At 52.9% G+C, this 15,798-nt stretch overlaps 1 protein-coding gene across 1 annotated transcript in view; it reads left to right on the top strand.

Annotated features, from left to right (window-relative positions):
• Positions 1-6,265: 6,265 nt before the first annotated feature.
• The window catches only part of LOC116855563, a 33,344-nt gene continuing 23,811 nt past the window's right edge, over positions 6,266-15,798 (top strand). The window contains 16 exon segments of the mRNA XM_032838399.1: positions 6,266-6,289; positions 6,379-6,450; positions 7,826-7,916; positions 8,146-8,363; positions 9,015-9,176; positions 9,340-9,522; positions 9,989-10,094; positions 10,368-10,463; positions 10,565-10,736; positions 10,848-11,010; positions 11,684-11,863; positions 12,911-13,085; positions 13,888-14,009; positions 14,491-14,616; positions 14,937-15,172; positions 15,338-15,459. Coding sequence (XP_032694290.1) covers positions 6,266-6,289; positions 6,379-6,450; positions 7,826-7,916; positions 8,146-8,363; positions 9,015-9,176; positions 9,340-9,522; positions 9,989-10,094; positions 10,368-10,463; positions 10,565-10,736; positions 10,848-11,010; positions 11,684-11,863; positions 12,911-13,085; positions 13,888-14,009; positions 14,491-14,616; positions 14,937-15,172; positions 15,338-15,459 — 2,248 coding nt within the window.

The following is a 15,798-nucleotide window of genomic DNA, read 5'->3' on the forward strand; positions in this document are numbered from 1 at the left end:
GGATGCCCCCAGGTATGATGGTCAGAGGGCCCCTGACAATAAGAACATCCCCTAACCTCACGGGATGGTGCCCTGAATTTCTGGTGATACCTCCCCAGTCGCACTTCTGTCCCTACACATCTATCCAACCATCAGAAACCTCTGTATGACACATGAAACAAAACCCCAATTTCCTGAACTTGAGGGAAAACAGGCTTCCCTGTGCGGAGTGCTGGGTGCGCCCACCAGAGCACGTGACCACCCCCTCTCTTGCCCACTCCTGCCCTGGGAGGGCAGCTAAGCCTCTGTGGTCGGGACCCCAGGGAGGCCTCCTGGTGATTTGCATGTAATCACACACAATACCAGGCACAACAAAGCCACTCCACACTGCGGCGGAGCCCGCTCAGCTGAGTTTCAGGCTTAATCTCCTTAATACAAAAGTTTCTGCTTTGCTTCGGACAAGTTCTGGGAATCTTGTTAATGATGCTAAACAAATAATCAGCTTTTATCCTCCTCTGGACGCTTGGCCCTGTGCATTGTGGCAGCTAGGGCCCCTGTTGTGGTTTACGGACCGGCGCGCACCTGCAGCGTCGGCGTGAGATCACCAGCGCCCAGCAGCGCTCTTTGCTGGGACCCGAGCACCGCCGCAGGCAGAGCCGGGGGAAGGCGCCGGCCCTGGAACTGCCTAAACGCCCGGGGCCAGACACCAGCTCAGGGCTTCCCAGACTCCCAGAGCCCCTGCTCTCCCCCTCGGCGAGCACTCAGCCCCACAGCCCCCTACCAAAACCCAGTCCCTTCTTTGCCAGTCCTCCGAGTCTGTCCTCCCCCAGCAATGTTCAGCCCTCTCGTGCTTCCCCTCCCAGGCTCACCCAGCCTCTCCGGTTAGGCACCCTTTGCCCCCACCACCAGGTCCTTCTAGGTCCGTCTTCCTATTTACTTCAACGCTTGTCCCCTAGGCCTCACAGGGCTAGCCCAAGCAAAGTGCCTCCGGGATGCCATTTCGCAGAGAGGCTCAGTACCTGTAGCTCTGCCTTTAGCCCCTCTGCCCTGCCATTCTGAGAATGAACGGTGAGCTCTCGTCTCTTATAGTAATGCAGGATTTGGAAGTTGATAAGAAGACAGGTGGCCTTGATGCAGGCACCCTGGCTATCTCGGTCATCTGTGGCTGTGTAACAAACACCGCAAAGCCGAGAAGCACAAAGCAGGCACCATTTTTATTCCATCTCACCGTGCTGTAGTGTAGAAGTGCGTGGAGGCGCAGCCGGGCAATTCTTCTGTTCTGTGCATGTCCGTGGGGGTTACTCTCTGGTATTCAGCTGATGGATAGGTGGGTCTGCGAGAATAATGAGACTTCACTCTCAGGTCTTAGCCGAAGTAGGTGTGGCTGGAAGCCTTGGCTGGGCTGGGACTGTTGACCACAGGGCCTCCACGTGGCCTCTCCGGATGGCAGTCTCAGGGCAGTGGGACTCTTTACAGAGCAGATCGAGGCTCCCAGATAGAATATTCCCAAAAAACTGCACTGAAGCCGCAAGGCTCAGAAATCCCAGAACCTCACTTCCGCCACGTTTCGTAGGTCTTGCAAATTCAAGAGGAGGACATCTGCAGACACCTTTAATGCCTCCGCCAGGAGCCTCCAGCCCCACCAGGAACAGTGTCCTAGGCCCGAAGGCTGCGCTAGGTGCTGGCATCATTCTCGTTCTTTCCCCCAGAGACTCAGACACACTTCCTACTCCAGGCCCATGGCAGTGTCCCCAGCTGACCTCCTGCTTAGTCCGCCTTCCACCTGTCTCGGCTGCTGGCAGGACCTTTGGTTTTTCTTGGCTGCTGCCGGATCTAGAGCTGCTCTTTTCAGGTTTTTGTTCACAGATGGCTTTAGATGGGAGTTAAGGAAGTGTGAGTCCATTTTTGCAGAGGCGAAGATGCTGCCGTCTTGTGCGGGGGGAAGGGGCAATAATTCTCCAGACCTCAAGTCCTCCCTGGCTCTTTTAGACTAGCTCCAGCAACAGGACCCTGCTGCGGGAAAGGGTTGTCTCTATGCCATGGCTCTAAGGCTCTTGGGGAGTCCGAGGTGGGCCTCAGCCATGAGATGGACGAGGGCAATGGGAGGAAGAGGACGTTCTCTATCTGCCGCACCACCTAGATGCTGAGTCACATCAACACCAAGCAACACCTGGTCAGACAGGCTCCCACACTCCCATCTGGCCCAAACCAGATGCTCCTTCCCTGGCTCTGGGCTGGGAGTGGCAGGTGTTTGGCGGGCCAGTCTCTGCTCTAGGAGCCCGGGTGCAAGGTCACATAGACGAAGGCCATGTGCACGTCTTTCCCCTTTCCTTCAGTAATGGGTTTCAAATGTGATTATGAAATGTTTAAGCCACACAAAAAGGAATGAGGAATACAAAAACAACCCCCCCACACACAAGCAAGCAAGTTTGGTTCTCATTCCAAACTATTTGTATTTTTGTTAAGAAAAAAAATGTGACCAATATTGCTGAAGTTCTCTGTGCCACATATATTCTCAGGACTCTGGAGAGTTGGGCAGAGCAGAGGGTCTGCTCGTTCTCTCTGTGGGCTTTGGGAAGCAGCCATGCAGACCCTCCCGCTCCTGACAAAGCCTACTAAGGCATCTGGATGGGTTTTAAACAGAATGAGTGTGTAACAGTTGACAGACATACTCTTCCTTCTTTTTAAACTGGCATTAAATGAGAAAGCAAAAATCACACGCACACACACACACACACACACACACCAAACAAGCAAGGGGAGAAGCATTGATGGAGAAGTTCAGTATCAGAAATTGCTGCTCTGTCCAGAGAAGGACCACTTCCTGGGGCCCCAGTCAGGGTAGATTGGGTCAGAGTCTGCAAATAGGCCATAGAGAATGTCGACCCTTCTTTCTTCTTTCCACTCTGAGCTCAGAGACTTCCCAGATCCCATAGTCTTCACGGGTCACTAGGCCCTTAGAAGTTGGCTTCACATCTCTATGGGCATCTATCTCCCATGCTTGACTGTAAACCCCACGACTGTACATTATTCCTTGTCGATCTCCCACGAAGTTCTCGTGCAGAGACAGGACTCTATTACCGCCTAGAATGTATGATTCATTTTTAGGAAAGCCCCATGATCACTGAGCAGGAAACAGGATACCTGACAGAAAGGGAAAGGGAGAGTGGCTGAAACGTAAGAGACCAGAGCACGTGGAGCTCCCAGACATTGGTTCCTAATTCCACTCTTTCCCAACAGGATCCAGAGCTCCTGGGAGAGATGGCTGATGCTGATACCAGGGCAGGAGATGTACAAGATGAGCCCAGGGCATCCGCTCGTGCCAGAGAGTAAGGAAATGCTTTTTAAAGAATAAAACCCACAATGATGAGTTATGTCAAAGGACTCGGGAGCCAACTGAAACAGCTCCCTATGACTAACATTGGGTCATTTGAAGGAAAAAAAAAAAAACTTTCAATATCCATGAGTTTATTCTGATAAGTAAGTAATTGAATAAATAAATGGGGGAGAAAAGACAAATCTCTTGGGCAGAAGAATCTCATATACTTTCTGTAGATACTCCACCATTAGGGGTTGGAGCGTAGGACTTTCTTTCCCCACAAGAAGCACACTAGGGAAAGGAGAAAAATAGGAACAACTTTTCCATGGAGAAAACCTGACAAACATGACCTCAGCCAGGTGGCTAAGGTCAACAATGAAATATCATGGAGATAGTACACACTCTTGATGTGAGGTGGCATACACAATGCTTTATCTCTGTGGTCTTCCTCCTCCAAACCCATGGTTCCAGTCTAACTATTAGAAAAACATCAGACAAATCCCAGTGGAGGGACACACTATGATAGACCTGACACGTCCTCCTCAAAACTGCCAGGATCATCAAAAAGCAGGGAAAGTTTGAGAAACCATCACAACAGAGAGGAGTTTAAGGAGATATGACAATTAAATGTACTATGGGATGCTGGAACAGAAAAGGGCATCTGGTAAAAACTAAAGACATGCACGCAAAGTATGGACTTTAGTTAATAATGGTAATTAATTGGTATCTTAATTCTGACAAATACATCAACTTAATGTAGGATGTTAATAATAGTGGAAACCGGGTGTGAGGTGTATGAGAATTCTTTGTAGTGTCTTTGCAATTTTTCTGTAAGTCTAAAACCATTCTTAAAAAGTTACCAAGAAAAAGTTCAACCATGTTCGGGGGGGGCGGGGGGACTTATGTAGAATTAGAAAAAGTAGAGGAAAAAAAAAAATAAGAGACTGAAAGGGATTCAGAATCATGGAAGTTAAGAAGTCCCTAACCTGTCAGAAGCAAGGAAGAATCAGGGAAGATCAGAAGTAAAATCTAGGAAGATCGAGACCAGCCCAGGGGACACTGCTCTTGGAGAGGACAGTTTTAAGAGACAGTGAATAGGGAAGTCAGAGTTCAGGGACATAGTATAAGAACCTGGAAGCAACAAATGTAGACAAACTATCAGGGAGTGTGGTCTTTAGGGATACGCAAAAACCCCAAGATGGGTCATGAGCCTCAAGGATTGTGCTCATCAGAGCTCCTCACAAAACTTGGCTACTTAAAGCATGGTAACCACAGACTTACTTTAGCTGGTTAGAAATGCAGAATCCCAGGCCACACACCAGATCACCTATAGTACTGAATGATAATCTCCCTTTCAGGAGCACAAATGTTCAATACCAAGACAATAAATCACCTAATTTAAAAATGGGCAAAGAACCTGAATGATCATTTCCCAAAAAGAAAACAGATTAGTGAAAAGATGCTCCACATCACCCATCATCAGGGAAATGCAAATCAAAACCACAATGAGATATCCCCTCACACCTGTTACAATGGCCATCATCAAAAAGACAAAAGATAAGTGTTATCAAGGATGTGGAGAAAAGAGAACCTTTGTGCATGGTTGGTGGGAATGTAAATTGATCCAGGCATTATGGAAAACAGAATGGCATTTTCTCAAAGAGCTAAGGATAGAACTACCATAGGAGTAGTCCTGGGTCCTGCTCCTGGGTATTTATCCAAAGGAAATGAAATCAGTATGTTGAAGGGACATCTGCAGTCCTGTGTTCGCTGTAGCATTGGTCATAGTAGCCAAGACGTCGAAACAACCCAAGTGTCCCTCAACGGATGAATGGATAAAGAAGACGTGGTAAGTACATATAATGGAAGATTACTCAGTCATGAATAAGAAGGGAAATCCTGATGTTTGTGACAACACAGATGAATCTGGAGGACATTTAGCTAAGTGAAAGGAGCTAGACAGAGAAAGACAAATACCATTATTATCTCATTTATATGTGGGATCTAAAAAACAAAGTTGAACTCAGAAGCAGAGAGCAGAAGTGTGGTGATGGGGCAGGAAGGTGGGGGAGAATGGTAGGTTTGGGCAACAGGGGTACAAAGTTGCAGTTACATAAGATGAAGAAGCATAGGGATCTTACAGTCTAGTGACTACATCAGGAGCACTGTATTCCATATTGGAAATAGAGGCTAACAGAGCTGATTTCAGGTGCTCTCATCACACACAAAGAAACGGTAACGATGTGAGGAAATGATATGCTAACTAGCCTGACAATAGTAATCATGTCACAAGTCACACGGATCAAATCATCACATTGTACACATCAAATACATACAATTTAGATATATATATATGCAAAAAATGAATTGAATTAAAATTTAAAGACCTCCGAGCAATTGGCAAAAATACTAAAATGTTTGGAGAATTATAACATGACCAAGATGTTCATCTTCATCTCCACCAAAATAATTAAGGTACTGATACTGCTTTGCACGCATGCACACACACACACACACACACACACACACACATTCTCCTTTACAACTGCCATTTCCTCTTAACACCAACGGCCACCACCAGCACCATTTCCTGCAAGATCACAGTGCCACCTTCTGGAAAGCCGAGGGCAGGATGACTGAGCCCCTCATGAGAATAAAGCAGGTGACAGAGGTGAGAAGTGGCTTCACCAGGTGACGGCACCCTGTGCCATCCAGTCCAGCGGTCGGCAGCCACGTAGGGCCACTGAGCACCTGACCTGTGGCCAGTCCTCCCTGAGATCTGCTGTAAGTATAAAATGGATTTCAAAGACAGTATAAAAAAAACAATGTAAAATACCATGTTATTAATTTTTATATCGACTAGGTGTCGAGGTACTACATTAGGTTAAATAAAATATGTAATTAAGACTAATTTCTTTCCAGTTTTATAACACCTAGAAAATTTGACGTTCCATCTGTGATCGCATCATGTTTTTATTAGACAGCTCGGATGTAAGCTATGTTTCACAGAATATAGAAGCCCAGGGATCTGAATGTCTTCCCCTCAAGTATGTCTTGGCAAGGCGTCTCTAATTCTGCAGCTGGGCGATTCCCCTCCCGACCTCAGCGCCGCAATCCGCCTCCAGTTCCGCAGGCACCAGCAGCTCCGGCTGGTACGTCGTAAGCACACTGTGAGTCCCTGTGGAACGGGCCACTAACTGAATGAGCAAGTGAGGTCCCGTCAGGTAGAGGGGACACCTTGTCCTGAACAGGGGGATCTCTTTTTAGAAGCAACCCGGTCACCAGTCGTTCGGGGAGAGATGCGGGGAATTAGATACAACAAATCAAGTCAGAGCTACATTCACTGTTCTCAAAAAAAAAGCCTGATTACAACGTCATGAAACAGACTTTCTTAAGGCCCTCCTGACCCAGGACTATTCAAACTGGGAGGCAGAGATCTTATTTACAGGTCGTAAGTGGGGCTTGTAAAGCCGGGTGGCCTTGAAAGTCCCCGAGTCCCACTTCCTCGTCTTGGGCAGCCACGCCTCCCCCGTGAGACCTCGCCTCTGCGGGCACCTGATGGCCCCGCAGGCACTTCCTCACGTGTTAGCTGGATCGATTTTCACATCTGCTCTTGAAGAAAGCCAAGCAGTATTATTTATGATCACCTCTTTATGAGTGATAAATTAACTGGTTATCTAATCTCGCAGGATCGTCACAGCGAGGCCAGGTCTCCGCCCGTGCTCTCCACCACCTGCCGCGAGCTCCTGCGTTGCCGCACGTGGGCATTTCAATTGCTCCCTGGCGGCTGGATGGTTCTTGAAGAGCGTTTTACCCGTTGTGTGACTCTGTTAAAAATCTCCGTCTTATTGGCCTCGGTCTTCTCATCTGTAAATTGGGAGGAGAGAATGAAATCATCTCTAAAGTCCTTCCTGATGCTAAAATCGTGCGCATCTCTGAAACTTGGCTGAACTTGCACCAAGGATGGAAGCCTGTGTCTCATTCCCTCATTCCCCTCGTGTCTCTGCTGCAGGATTTTGGACACAGAGATAGGCTTTGCCTGGCACAAGGCAGAAGCTAGAATGTCCCATGGTCTCACTGAGCCCAGTTCTACACACACGCGCGCACGCGCACACCCCGTCGGCTGCTCTAGGAAGGAAACGGTGTAGGGCCCTATCCGAGTTGTCTGGGCCAAGGTCGCCCGGAGGATACGTCTCTCGGATGTCACCTTCATGAAGTATTCAGCGCATGCTCCCGGGAGCTTCCGTGAGTGACAGTTTCTCTCTGCGTTCAGGTCCCCATGCCCAGATCTCTCTGTACCTCTGCCATCCCCATCTCATCCTCTCCGGGGGCTGCTGTCACTGGGTCTCTGCCTTTTGCTCTTCCCTCTCCATCGACGACCCCAGAGGTCTTGTCCGTCCTCTTCCAACCTGCGTGTGGGCCCCTCTCCCTGCCGCTGTTGCCCCCGCCCAGGAAGCGAGGGCTCTACCCTTCGGAGGCATCCCCGGGACATGGGCCTGTCTAGCCCTCTTCTGCTCTACCTTGCAGAGAGCCATGTGCCTGGGCAGAGACACTCCTCAGGACTGCGGGAGCCAGACGCCTTGTGCGGAAGAGCTGCACCTACCAGGGTGCCCAGAGGGTAGGACCCGGGGCTGAATTTGCACAGAGGAGTTGGGGATAAAACGAAGGGGTGGGCAAGACAAACAGCTCAGGGGACAAACACCTGGGCTGGTGGGGTCAGAAGCCCCTGAGCTGGGGGAGGGAATAGTCTGGGGTGTACTAGGGCCTCGTGGGGGAATCACCTGGGGACCGGCAGCTCCCGGAAGCTAAGTCTCAGTCCTAACTGCTGTGCACCCGTCATTCTACAGGTAGGCTCTGCTCTCGCTCACCACCTCCTCCCTGTCCTCCCGGAACCTTCCTCACCAGAGTGGGTCCCCATGACACCCCCCTCTGCCTCCTCTGCCCTCGAGGATTCTTCAACCACTGGCCTGGCCAGGATGCCTGTTTTCCCTGTGGTTCCGGGGCCACCCAGCCGGAGGAGGGCAAGGACACTTGTGTCTGCCTGGGGCCTGGCCGAGTGTTCTAGGTATGTCCTCCGGCAGTGGGACCCAAGGACAAGCTGCCTTTCCAGGACTGTTTTTGGTCAAGTCCGGCTCAGGTGTAACCTGACCAGGCTTAGCTCGGGTTTCCAAGTGACACAGGGATAAGATTGCCAGATAAAATACAGGGTGCCCAGTTAAACCTGAACTTCAGATCAGTTACAGATCATTGTTTAGCATAAGTATGTCTCAAATACTGAATGAGACAGACTTATGCTGAAAACATTCCTTGTTTATCTGACATTCAAATTTAACATTTTTACTTGCTAAATCAAGCAACCTTACTCGGAAGAAAAGGCAGTCTGCTATTCTCCGCCATGACCACTCCCAAAATACACCCTGCCCCAAACGCTTCCAATTCGAACTTTCCCTGTAAGCCAACAATTAGGCATGTGAACCCTTCCTTTCCTGAAATTCCCCAGTCTTGTTGGCTAAAAGGCTAGCACCGCCTCGACCCTAACCAGCATGTACTGGTCACCTTCCCCTCTCTTCGGACCCCTCTCCAGACCTGTTGAACCTTGACCTCCCCTCCCCCACCTCTCTCTTCTGGCCCATCTCGGGCAGGGTCACAGCCAAAGCTGTGGTTCCTCATCAACCAGCGAATCTTCAACTGAGCTTCTTCCCTCCCCACCCCGCAGCCCAGTGATGGGCAGTGCCCCTGCCTCCCAGGCTACCAAGATGTTGGAGAGCCGTGGGGCTATGTCCAGCGGGAACACAGGAGCTGCAAGGATGGGGCCACCTGGAACCAGGAGGGGCTGTGTTTGACCAAGGATCAGTGGAGTGACCACTGTGCCCGGGAGGTAGGAGGTGTCTCCATAGTGCATCCCTGGCCCTCTGCCCAACACCCACCCCCTCGCCCTTGTTGGAAACAAGGAGACCTGTGCTCTATACTCTGAAGCTGAAGAGAGTCAGGGGCAGCCTCCCTCGGAGAGGTGTCCCTAAGACGTTTGAGTCTCCGTGCAGGTGTGTGCCACCCCAGGAGATGCCCATGGCTATGACCCAGGCCTGGGGCTCTGTCTGTGCTGGAGACAAGGCTCAAGTGGAACGTGTGGTCCCCTGTGCCCCGAGGGACAGAGACACGACCTGCAGCTCAGCTGCTCTGAGGGCATCCCACAGATCTCCGTCCCTGAAGGCAATGGGAGCCAGGTACAGTGTCCGAGCTTCAACCCCTGGCTGGGCTGGGGCCCCCTGCACCTGGGGACTCTGCCTCCTGAGAAGGAGAAGGCATGACATGCCTGTGCGTGGGGTTCGGGCCCCAACTCGCCAACCCACATGATAGGCACAAGCTCTAGGACCAGAGGAAAGGCCTGCCTGTTGATTTAATTTCATCCTGTCAAACTCCTTGAAGAAGTGATTTGCTCATTAAAGAGGCAGAAATTGTCTTGGAAAACTTCCCACATGAGCAAAGCATGGCGCCCGGAGTTATGACTCCTGGTTACCCCTCCCTGTGAAGTTCTTAGACGACAGGTACCACCACTCCCCTGAATCCTTACCAGGACACTCAGACAGGGCTCAAGGAAAGCCCCATGCTCTCTCCACCTCCCTGCGGGGCAGATGTGTTACTCACCATGTCTTAAGGGAAAGAGCTGACCCTGGACCTCTTCTTTCCCAGGAATTCTACCTTCTGGACAGGCCTTCCTCACCACGTGCCATAGGCCATCCCTGCAACTCAGACCAAGGGCATAAGCCTGTCCCTCTGTATGTGGTCCGGATGGATGGTAAGACAGCGGGACAGAAGGAAGCCACAGGTGGACCCACCGCTCAGGACCACACAGGGGAAAGCCTGGACCTTTCCGTGGCATGAGCGTGGCCTCTTCAGGCAGAAGCTAGATGGTGATGGGCGGAGCCCCATGAAGGGACCCGTCGATTTTTAGAAAGTTGAATCCCGCCATGTGCAAATCAGAAACGGACAGCTTCTGCTGCGTCCATGCACTAGGGAAAACTCTCTCCCAGGCCCCTGCCGGTTGAGGGAGATCCCTGTCTTGTTCCAGGCTTTGGGTTCCTGGGCCTGATCAGACCGGGTCACAAGCTGCTGCACGCCCTTGGCCTGCTCTTCAGGGACCCCAGGGCCCCAGGCCACGATGCCAGTGAGCATGGGGGACAGCTGTTGTCTCTCCTCTCCCACCGCCACCAGCAAGAATCTGTCTAAAGGTCTCTGTTCCTCATGTTCTGTATCTCATTTGCCCAGGAAAGTCGAGCGAAGGACATCTGACCTCCCCTTGGTCAGTGAGCCCCAACTCCACGCGCCGTGGGCATCTGTTGCCCCCAGAGCCTGGCATCCGCAACCCCACAGTCTGCCTCCAAGTCAATGATACGCTTGCCTTCCTGGTGACCCATGAGCATTACCCAGAGTATGACCTGTGAGTGGCCAGAGGACATGGCCTGCCACCATCGAGGCACTGGACAAAAGACACCCCGGTGCCCGTGGGCACCCGCAGGAGACAACACACCCCTCCTTTCTCTGTCCCCAGGGGCCACTTCTATAACACACTGCCGGGATTTGACTGGGGACGCTTCCGGGCCCTCCCTGAGGAGTCCCAGCTCCATGATCGAGAGCCCTACCTTTTCCTGCAGCAGTTTCAGCAGCCCGGGGTGTATGTCTTCCGTCTGAGCAGCAACAAGCATCGGAAGATGGTTTGTCCGTGACGGTTGGCCTCATTCAACCCACCCACCCATCATGTCCCCCTTGCCTTAGACAACACTGCCTCACAACCATCCCAGACAGAACCCCAAGGAGGGAGACACTCAGGGCGTCCCTATCAAAGTTTCGGGCTGCCACACTCCTAACAGATAGTTCTGGGGGTTTCCAGGGTTCCCTCCAACATGTGGTGTATAGAGAAGGGAAGATCGTGGGGGTAAAAATAGCAGGTGTGTCTAAGGACCTCATGGTGTCCAGACATCGCTCATGGCCCTCTGCTTCATTACCCGCTTTTGCCCCACTCCCTCTCGCACCTTGAAGGCTCACACCCCAAGGTCATCTGCACAGGCTTGTATCCATTCGACCTGCTTGTGATGCCTCCACTGACCCAGGTGCAGTGTCTGGGTCACACACAGAATTTAGCTCCTCACCCCACCTGCACAGCTTCAAGGATGCTGTGCCGACCTCTACCCAGAACAGGCATACAGCTGCTCTGTTACTCGATGTGAATTTGTTTCCCTGGGGAAAACCCAGATTCTGCTCCCCCAAGGTGTGCACAAAGGTCTGGGCTATTTGGTTCGTGCCGACAGGCCTAGGGTCCCACTCTGTCCCCTTGCCAGTCTGTGGCGGACCATGGGAGAAAGGCTGAACAAATTTCTTTCCCCCCAGTACCTCCGCACCCTGCCGCCCGGGGGCCGGTGCTTCGGAGAAGGGCCCTTTGCCTCCACGACTCCCAGGTATCTCATCCAAACTGGCATCGCCAAGATCCCCAGGCCCCCGAAGAGGTCTGACTGGCCAGAAGTCCTGGGGGAGATGGTCCTGCTGCTGGGGTTCTGCCTGCTTCTGTTGGTGAGTAAAGCCGGACAAGGGACATCTTAACCTCCGTGCAAGACCACCTCTCCAAACCCGTGTGAATGGGCTGTCCCGTGCCCGTTTGCAGCAGGCATTACAATAGTTGCTAAGATGCGAAAGCGACAAAGGTACAGCCTCAGGCCTCCAGTGATCAAAGCTCAGCAGGCAGAATATAGACAAGGAAACAAACAAACATCCGGCAACATTAGGGGACTCTGGCAAAAGCTTGTCCAGGGTGTCCGGCTGCACCAGGAAGGAGCTGACTGCCCCTCCTGGGTGAGTCAGGACAGACTTCTGTGAAGAGGTGATCCCGAAAGAGGTCTGAGATATGAGCCGTGGGGGCATGTGTCCCCTGTACTAACGAAGGGGTTGGCGAGTTGGGGGCTGGGAGGTACTGGGCTTGGGAGGAGGGTGCGGATGAGATGGGGGTACTATGTGTAAGGGTACAGAGGCATGAAACAGCATTCACCTGCTCAAGGAACCAAATATGGGGGTGCAGACACAGAGCTGAGAGACAAAATCACTATGATCCCATGGCCCCCCTTTATCCTCTATGCAGTGAGGGATCCATTAAAACCTTTGAGCAAGGGCACCTGGGTGGCTCAGTCATTAAGCATCTGCCTTCAGCTCAGGTCATGATCCCAGAGTTCTGGGATCGAGCCCCACAAGGGGCTCCCTGCTCAGCAAGGAGCCTGATTCTCCCTCTCCCACTCCCCCTGCTTGTGTTCCCTCTCTCACTGTCTCTCTGCCAAGTAAATAAACAAAATCTTAAAAAACAAATAAATAGAACCTTTGAGCAAAACAAAACAAAAAACTTTCAAGCAAGAGAGAGAAACTCTGGTAAGAATTTTATTTTTACTCTAGCAATAGGGTAGAAGAAATGATGGATAGAGGGTGGGGGCACAAATAGATAGGGAGTGGGAATGGTGCAAACAAGAAGACGAGGTTCTCCTTCTCTTCAGCTGAGCAGGGCTCTTCCTCGGCTGGTCTTCGAAGAAGATGCTTCCCCCTGTCCCTCACATCGCCACATTATGTACTGTGTAGATTCAGTGTCACAGCCTGAGCTGGGCCCGGAAGGCCACTCCCAACCCAACCTTCCGGAAGCATCAGCAAGGATACAACCTGGATGCCTACACCTCCCCAAGACCTGGGATGACGTCAGTGAGGAGAGGTCGATCACACCAAGATTCGGATACCCCCAGGGCTGAGGGAGATCACGGTGAGTGACAGACTCAGGTTAGATTCCCAGAGGGGTCCCCAAATCCAACTGGCCACCCCCCGCTTCCCTTTCTCATGTTCCCAGATTACTCATGGTTCTATTCTCCCACATTCATTTATTCATTTGTTCAGTAAATATTTATTGGACGGCCACTGTATGCCAGACACTGCCTGGTTCTAGAAGTACATGCTGAGGGGGATAGAGACATCTAAATAAAAACTTTTCAAGGGGCACCTGGGTGGTTCAGTCGGTTAAGCTCAGGTTTGGTTCAGGTCGTGATCCCAGTGTCTTAGGATCAAGCCCCAAATCGGGCTCCCTACTCAGTGGGGAAGTCTGCCTCTCCCTCTCCATCTACCTCTCCCCCTGCTCATGCTCTCTTTCAAATAAATAAGTAAAATCTTAAAAAAAAAAAAAAAAAGAACTTTCCAAAAGAAAAGTAATATAACCATATACAAAGTGCCCGAGTCAGGAGATGTCCAGCACTAGCTAGAGGAGCAGCTCCCAGAAGGCACTCCTGTGTCACACCAAGTATTTCACCTTCTACCCTTGCCACTCAAAGTACACTCCTCAGATAAGAGCACCCCAACTTAAATGTGATGGTGAATTATGTGGGGACCTTCTGCAATGGGTCAGAGGTAGAATCTAGAATTCTGTGTTTCTAATGAGGTCCTCATCAGGGCTGTTACAAGCAAGACTGTGTCTTGACCATTGAGGATCCGCAGGAAGAAGGTTTAGGGAAGATCAGCAGGGAGGCTTATCTTTGCATTTCGGGAGTCTAATCCTGCTTCTCTCCCCTTTACAGGTGGGCACTGGGAGGCGGAGGAGCAGGTAGACCTGGAGTGGTTTGACCCAGAATGCTTCTTCGCAGTCCTGCTCAGACAGTCTCTGTCGGTGACAACAAAACTCAGCCAGACCAAGGAAGAGGTAAGTGGAGAAGCTGGAGAAGTGAACGGGGTTGGAAACGGGTTCATCGCAAAACGCAGCTGGTTACAGGATAGAGAACCTAAAGAAATCCTTCATCTATTCATGAGAATCAGGGGAAAAGGAAAGTATATGGGAGGGGGAATAGAAGATTTCAGATTAAATTTAGGGCTAATTTTCAGAACTTTGGACCTCACATCGGTGATAGGAAATCTTGAGTCTTCAGATCCCCAAACCTGGTCCTCAGTAGCCCCACTGAAATGTATAAATTCAGGCCGTAGGTGACAGGCGTTGTGGGAGGGTGGGGAACCACACACACACACACACACACACTCGAAGTCCAAGTACGGAAGCTGGGTCAGGGGCCTGGGGCGCTGGGGCGTCCCTCCACCGACGAGCAGCAGAGGGCGCTGTGATTAAAGCAACGAGTGGGGCCGCGAGGCCGCGGCGCGCGGTCACAGGTGCACGCCGCGCTCTCCCGCAGCTCAAACTCCTCTGCCTCAGACTCGTGAGTGAAGCCCGTTCTCTGCGGCAGCTGTGGGGGGCTGAGCGTCGCACCCCGGCCTCTGCGGGCCAGCGTCTGGGGAGTCCCCCGAGGGAGCTGCAACAGGTCGGGCTGAGTTCACACCTTCCGACCTGGTCCCTGTGCCTAAATGGGGCTCCCGGGGGCCCCCGAGCCCGGCACCCCCACCCCGACCCCCGTGGCCATCGGCACCCCCACGGTCCCATCTCCCAGGCCCCAGGGCTCCTAGGCACTGTCCCCACCCCCGGGGATTTCTCATCCCCTTGCCGCTGCTGCCGGGCCTGCGCAGAATGTTCTGGAGCTCCCTGCCGGGGCTCGCGGGGTGCCCGGCCCCTGGGCTGCTGCTGGCGGTCGGGCGTCTGCAGCCCCGCGGGCGGGCGGGCAGGCAGCGCTGTCTCTGACCCCAGGCTGCTGAGGCCGCTGCCAGCGCCGCGGAGGAGGAGGCCGGGCGCAGGGGGCGTCTGGCGGGCCAGTACGCGGCCAGCCTCAGTCACCAGCTGAGGCTCCTCCGCCAAGACCTCGGGGCCCGGCAGGAGCAGTGGGCGTCTTTCTGCTCCGAGCTGATGGCGGCGCGGCGGCTGCTGAAGGTCCAGGAGGGCTCCGGGCCCGCGAAGTCGTCCCGGACCCGGCCGAACCCAGAAGGGTGTGTAGCCGGTGCCTCTGAGTCAGGCTTGCTGACATGTGGCCTCGGGGAGGAGCGAGTGTGGCTTCCCCAGGTCCAGAACGGGCCACAGCAGAGGGTCCTTTCCCCATGCCTCACCGCATGGCCCCTGATCCGGCCTCCTCCGTGCCCCCCGGCCCCCCGCAGGGAAGTGCCCCCGCTGGATGCTGCGCTGAGCCGCCTGTCCCAGGCTGTGCTGCAGGAGGGCCACCGCCTGAAGGCCTGGGGCGTCCTGGGTTCCGGCACTGGGGCGGAGCTGCTGCGGCCAGGTGGGTTCTGCTCCCCCTCGCCGCCCCCTCCCCCAAACCTGGCCCTGCAGAGTTCAGGTCCACAGGGCCCGCAGAAACTTGGCCTCTCCCCTAGGACACCCTGCAGGGGAGGAGAAGGACAGAGCAAAGTGGAAACCCCCAAAGCTGGGAGGGCCTTCCTGGGCAGTGTGCGGGCCAACAGCTGTGTTGCTGAAGAGGGAGCCTGCGAAATGGAAAGAACAGGGGAGGAACCAAGCCAAACTGCCCCGAAGCATGGCTTTATACCTAAGGGAACATTTTCTGAGAGCAAAAGCCCAACGGATGAGTGCAAAAGGCCATATTTGGAGAATGCTGGACTCG

Source organism: Lontra canadensis, unplaced genomic scaffold, assembly GCF_010015895.1.
Source record: "Lontra canadensis isolate GAN:19392208 unplaced genomic scaffold, GSC_riverotter_1.0 scaffold104, whole genome shotgun sequence".
NCBI lineage: Eukaryota > Metazoa > Chordata > Mammalia > Carnivora > Mustelidae > Lontra > Lontra canadensis.